This window comes from Mizuhopecten yessoensis, unplaced genomic scaffold (assembly GCF_002113885.1).
Source record: "Mizuhopecten yessoensis strain PY_sf001 unplaced genomic scaffold, ASM211388v2 scaffold4865, whole genome shotgun sequence".
Lineage (NCBI taxonomy): Eukaryota > Metazoa > Mollusca > Bivalvia > Pectinida > Pectinidae > Mizuhopecten > Mizuhopecten yessoensis.
In genome coordinates this window covers 54233-60542 of record NW_018405760.1, presented here as the reverse complement: position 1 = coordinate 60542, position 6310 = coordinate 54233, and the positions used below count along the sequence as shown (strand labels likewise).

Sequence of the window (6310 nt, the reverse complement as noted above, 5' to 3'; positions counted from 1 at the left end):
CTGCGTATCGATCAAAATTGAACGTGTTGATCCAGAAATAAGAATGCTTGGGCTTAATTTTGTTTTCAATTAAAAAACACAAGCATAATTGCTAATGAAATACAACAGATTGATAATGAGTTAATGTGATAATGGAACGATTTATGACTCATTTGAATATACATGTACATGGGGTGGTCGGGTGACGTAGTAGATAACGCACTTGCCTTTCACCAAGGCGTGACAAGGGATCGGATCACTTGCCTAGCCCTGTGGGTTTTCTCCTGGTACGCATGTTCCCTCCAACATAAAAACGTATATCTGCAATGCAGTTAACATGTACGAAATATGTTATCACTTCTGGTATTGTCCAATCACAAAGGTACTCTTAATTCACTGCAAAGATTTTTAGTTTCAAGTTCAGATGAAGCGACGTCAGAATAAGTGGTTGTTTTGGTGCACTTTTGCAACATAATGTATGATATTTAGATAACTACGGCAAATAGACTTTGTCTTTTTTAAGAACTTGCATTTCCATTGGTTAATGTAAGTGTGAACCACAGAAGCGGCGATATGAAATTAACTATAGCTACATGTATGTTTATGTATAATAACGTTTATGTGGAGGTGTTCAATGCCAGGCTAAGCCTGCCAACAGTTACTGAAATGAAGGTCATAAACACAACTTTAAATCAAATCGAAAGCATGTGTGTACACTGAGGGTCTTAAAGTATTAAAGTAAAAGCCGCATTCCTTGCCGACCAAATGCAGTGGAACAGTATGATAAAGAGAATAAATAAGTAATTAAATAAATGAATGTTTATGATATATATTTTATAATATTAACTGTAGTTTGTATATCATGGTGCAACATCCCGCCTGTGTTTATGATTCATTCAGGCCTCCCTGAATGGGTGACGTTTCCCTCTCTTCCTTTTCGCCTTCATATATAGGCTCGATTTCGGAGAAGCAAATTCAAATTCAAATTCATTTTCCTGCAACAGGGACAATGACTATATACTATTGTAACGTTTGTAAACTAATCATACTAAGGTCACTGTTGTTATACATACATGGATAACTTCCTGGTAGAGAGAACGATACAGTTTAAAAGCACATAGTCGTGGGAGGTCCGTGTTTTCATCATGTTCCTCTTTACCCTGTTGATATCTACAATATTGCAGGTAGCTGTCAGAGGTAAGTGCTTTTAAAACTAACCTTTTGTGATTATAATTTATCGAACTTTGATTAACGATTGAAAAGTTTAAAAATAAGAAAAAACGCAATTTGGCTTCCCTGTGTTATTGTGTAAAGAGAAACATTTGCAGACTGGTTATAACCCCTTAATCAACTAGAAGTAAGATAATTACTATTAAAATGGGATGGTCACTACGCTTTTTAATACAAAATCAAGTTTACGGCGAAGCTGTACATAATACGTCCGTCACAGGTTGCATGAGCCGTTGTTTGCATTATTGAGTAATTTGTACATTAGAGAATTCCGCGCCATATTGGATGAAAAACAAAAAAGTCAGGGATGGCCAAACTTGCCCCGGTCTCCAGTATGTAGATCTGTGGCATTATAGGGAATGTGAAGAGAACAATGTAATGATTACATGTATAGTGTTGGCCTTTATTGTTGAGAATTGTATCGAATTAATATAAGAAGAAACATGCGCATACATTTTTTGTAGCAAGCAAGTATATGTATTTACGTTGTGTGTATGCCGAACTGTTGCTAGTAAGGTTACACGTAAGTGATGAAAGTTATTTATTGAATCAATACTTGTAACCACTGGCATGTATTCCTTTAACTATTAATTGTATCAATAACAAATTAATTGAAATCAAATATATACCATATATATATAAATATACATAGATGTTCCAGCTGTGTGAATTAACTAATAACATACACTCTATTTACAAAAGACAATACTTTTATGAAAAATGAATTGATAGATTTATATAGTGTTTTTTTAATCGGATGTGATTTCATCGTAAACGATTTATTAGTCATCAAGTGACCACTGATTGAATTTTGTATTAGTAATTGGTTGGGTTTCTCGTAGATTTTCTATAACTTGAAGCTGTTCAAGTACGAAATATCCTAGCCCTTCTCTATGCAGTTTCGAAGATAAAAAAGATTTAATAATATATTTGACAAATCTTCAAATACAAATCCTTGGTATCAAAAAAATGTAAATAATTAACAATTTTCATAACATCAATATGTTTCAATTGTTTATAAGACAATTAAGAATGTGAGAATGAGCAGTAGTTTGCATTGTTTAAAAATATGAGATATTTGTGAGTAATTAATGTTGAAGGAGAAATAATTCAACCTACTTGATAGATCAATAATGTATCTTAAGTTTGATTAGTTTCACAACATATTATTCAGGGGGCATAACTCCGTAACTAACAGTCTGATAATGGTGGGTATCTTTTGAAAACTACTCGTGATTTCGATCAGACACTATTTCAGCAAAACCGAATTAATGAGTCAGCAGTCATAATAATATTACAGCCTGATTTAAACATAAATGTTTAGTGGATTATACCTATTTCTTAATAGTTGTGCCCGTTTATTTGGCGTGACATCATCAATAGATCGACAATTCATGACGTCATACAATGTTGTATTGTTACTGTGCACATAAAGAACGAATACAGTGGAAGCGTTAGCGGAAAATGTAACGTCTTCTTTTGTCTTTTAACTCTATTATTATATAATAAAAAAAGGCAAAGCCTCAACAGACCGCTGCTATTGTTGATCTCTGATATTGACTGATGATTCTTGGAAGTATTGAAGCACGTCCGTTTTTGAAGAATTATTTAACTTTCCCAATCAAAAGATCGGATGACAGAACGAGTCCCGCCATGGGGTAAATTTGGCCCATGTTGGAATCAATCTATTTATGAGGTCATATTTTTATAAGTTGCATTTTGATATAAACACATTTTTTTTTCTATTATACAATAGTGATGGGGAACAACTTGTATAAGACCTTTTCCCAATAAGATATTTCAATATAAATATACACTGTACAAGATGGCAACTTAAAATTTGATTAATATCAAGAGGGAGAGAGAAGGGGTGACATATGTTAAGAAAATTAAAGCGAGATCTGGTAGTGATCTTCTCCGACACAGACGGCACTAGTAACACTGTCCACTATTCATAACACTCAGCTTGTCTAAAGTTCATTACTTCCCAGGCCACGGCTGCCTCCTCCTTGTACATTCCATTCCTTTTGGTATAAATGTGTTGCATGGGCCGAACTTTCCCCGGTATGCTGCATGCTGGAATGAAGGGCTACTAAGTTTGTTCAAATAAAAGGCTTTTACTTATATTCAAGGTCGCAGGGGTCGAATAAGTTAAACACCTTTAAGACAACTTCTTCTGAATAACCAAGAGGCATAGGATGATGATTTGGCCAGTAGCATGCTGGGATGAAGGGCTACCAAGTTTGTTCAAATGAATGACCTTCATCCATGTTCAAGGTCACAGTGGTCAAATAATCCAAAATCTTTTAACGACTTTTTCTGAACAATCAATTGGCATTGGTTGATAATATTTGTTCATTAACATGCTGGGATGAAGGACTACCAGGTTTATGCAAATGGATGACATTCGCCCATAGTCAAGGTCACAGTGGTCAGTATATGTTTCAATCTTTAAATGATTAGTTATGTATAACCAAAAGGTCCCGGGTATTGATATTTTGCCAGGCGCATGCTAGGATGGAAGACTATAAACTCTGTTCAATCTAATGTCCTTGTTTGACATTCAAGGTCACAGGCGTCATATGTTTAAATCTTTTAATAGGTTCTCATGAATCAATCACTGCTATTCTGCCTGTAGCTGTAATTTAGTCCACTTTTAAGATTACAAGTGTGAGATCAATACCAGGTGCGCGATTCAGGCCCATTAGGTCTCTTGCGTTAGTGATGGGGAATAATCTATTCTGTTTTAAGCGCTGCAAATACTTCCTGTTTGATGGCGACAGTCGGTCAAGTACCACTTGTATTGTGAGTAGGCGTGTCATGATTCGTCAATTCCTTTTTTCGTATTGCAGAGTTATCTGCTCATGTGAGCAGGTATTGATTGTTACGTCATTTGTTTGTAAGCGCAACGTCATAATTTTTTTGAGAAAACGACGTAATTTTCTCACACAAACTATTGACGTAACAATTAATACCTGCTCACAAGGTCATATCACTCTCCAACACGAAAGGACGGAATAAACAACAAAATATTTGATGTGAACAAGGCATACGTTTGTAATACCATTCTTATCAAAGATTAAATGTTGTATAAATGGAGGGTGTGGCCCATTTGGGGCAGAGGAAGGTGGGCCAAAAGGGAAAATTTAGGTAAATCTTTCAAATCCTTCTCCTTCAGTATGATTGGTGTTATTTCAACCAAATTCTGCCCAGATATTGTTTGACAAGGGGGACTCAGTTTGTTAGCTCACTTGCTCTTTCGAGCAGGTGAGCTTATGTTATGGTGCGGCGTCCGTCGTCCGTCAATCGTCCGTCCGTCGTCGTCCGTCAACTTTTCCTTTAAACGACTTCTTCTGAAGAAAGAACAGACATAGATCTATGATATTTAACTGAAAGTTTCGTTGGTAGGAGCCCGACAACGTTTGAGAGCGAAAATGATATTGACTCACTTTCAAGGTAAAATGTGTCAAACACTTCAAACGACTTCTTCTGAAGGACCTAAAAGTATATAATCTTCAAATTTGGCTTGTGGCTTCCTTATATAGAGCCCAGCAACGTTTGAGAATGACAATGACCTTGACCTACTTTCAAGGTCACAGGGGTCAAATGTGTAAAACACTTCAAACGACTTCTTCTGAAGAACTAAAAGGTACAGAATCTTCATAATTGGCTGGTGGCTTCCTGGGATAGAGCCCGACTAAATTTGAGAATGACAACGACCTTGACCTACTTTCATGGTCACACCTGTCAAATATGTGACACCCTTCAAACAACTTCTTCTGAAGAACCAAAAGGTACAGAATCTTCATATTTGGCTGACGGCTTCCTGGGATGGAGTCTGACAAAGTTTGAGAATGAAAATGACTTTGACACATTGTCAAGGTCACAGTGGTCAAATATGTCAAACGCTTCAAACGACCTCTTCTGAAGAACCAAAATTATAGAATCTTTAATTTTTTTCTGGTGGCTTTCTGGGATAGAGCCTAACAAAGTTTGAGAATGAAAATGACGTTGACCTACTTTCAAGTTCATAGCGGTCAAATTGTGACACGCTTCAAACGACTTCTCCTGAAGAACTAAAAAGTATATAATCTTCATAATTGGCTGGTGGCTTTCTGAGATAGATCCCGACTAAATTTGAGAATAAAAATGACCTCAACCTACTTTCAAGGTCACAGGGGTCAAATGTGTCAAACACTTCAAACGACTTCTTCTTAAGAACTTAAAGGTATATAATCTTTATATTTGGCTGGTAACTTCCTATAAATAAAACAAAATAAAACAACAAGTGCACTGGACTGACCGCTTGGCCTTCCTGCTGTCTTGGATTTCTTCGGGTGCACTGGTGTATATTACAGTAGTCACCGTTAGTAACCTGACGTTAGCAAAAGTCGAGTAGGTAACACCTTTTAGTTGCGCCATCAATAAACAATTATAGTTAGGTCACACACAACACTAGGAAGCAAAACAAGTACATTCAACAAAAAGTTAAAATTATTGTGGACTCAAGCTGAGTTTCAGGGCTTTTATAAACACATGTTCTTTGAATGGTCTTGCATTTGTATCATCGATATTCAATTTGTAAAAAGGTAACACACATAAAAAACAAAGATGCATATGTTTGCTAAATTTTAAACGTATACATTTTAGTTTATTTTCTCTCATTTTTTGTCTATGTACATTCATACATATTCTCAATTCACATTCGGCTTGTCTGATTTAAACTTATCCGCACTGTTTATATATTAAAGAGTAAGTAACATTGCCTTGATTCCCTGATCTTATTTCTATTTTGGAACAATTTGCAAAAACGTGGTCTAAACATTCAATGATAATCTTTCATGTACCTCACCTTAATTTCATATTTCTTTAAACCCAGTGAAATTATTTGTGGTATTCATATCAAGTTTGGATGTATAAAGTTAACGTTTCAACTTTTGGTATACACATTAAACGTTTCTAGTTTTGGCGTACAGAGTAAACGTTTCTAGTTTTGGTGTACACAGTAAACGTTTCTAGTTTTGGCGTACAGAGTAAACGTTTCAAGTTTTACAATAAACAGTAAATGTTTCTAGTTTTGGTGTACACAGTAAACGTTTAT

At 35.6% G+C, this 6310-nt stretch overlaps 1 protein-coding gene across 1 annotated transcript in view; it reads left to right on the top strand.

The window, feature by feature from the left end:
* The first annotated feature begins 1009 nt into the window (after positions 1–1009).
* The window catches only part of LOC110449987, a 19646-nt gene continuing 14345 nt past the window's right edge, over positions 1010–6310 (top strand). The window contains exon 1 of the mRNA XM_021497185.1: positions 1010–1176. Within this exon, the coding sequence (XP_021352860.1) occupies positions 1125–1176 (52 nt within the window). The 5' untranslated portion in view covers positions 1010–1124. The remainder of the gene's footprint in view (positions 1177–6310) is intronic.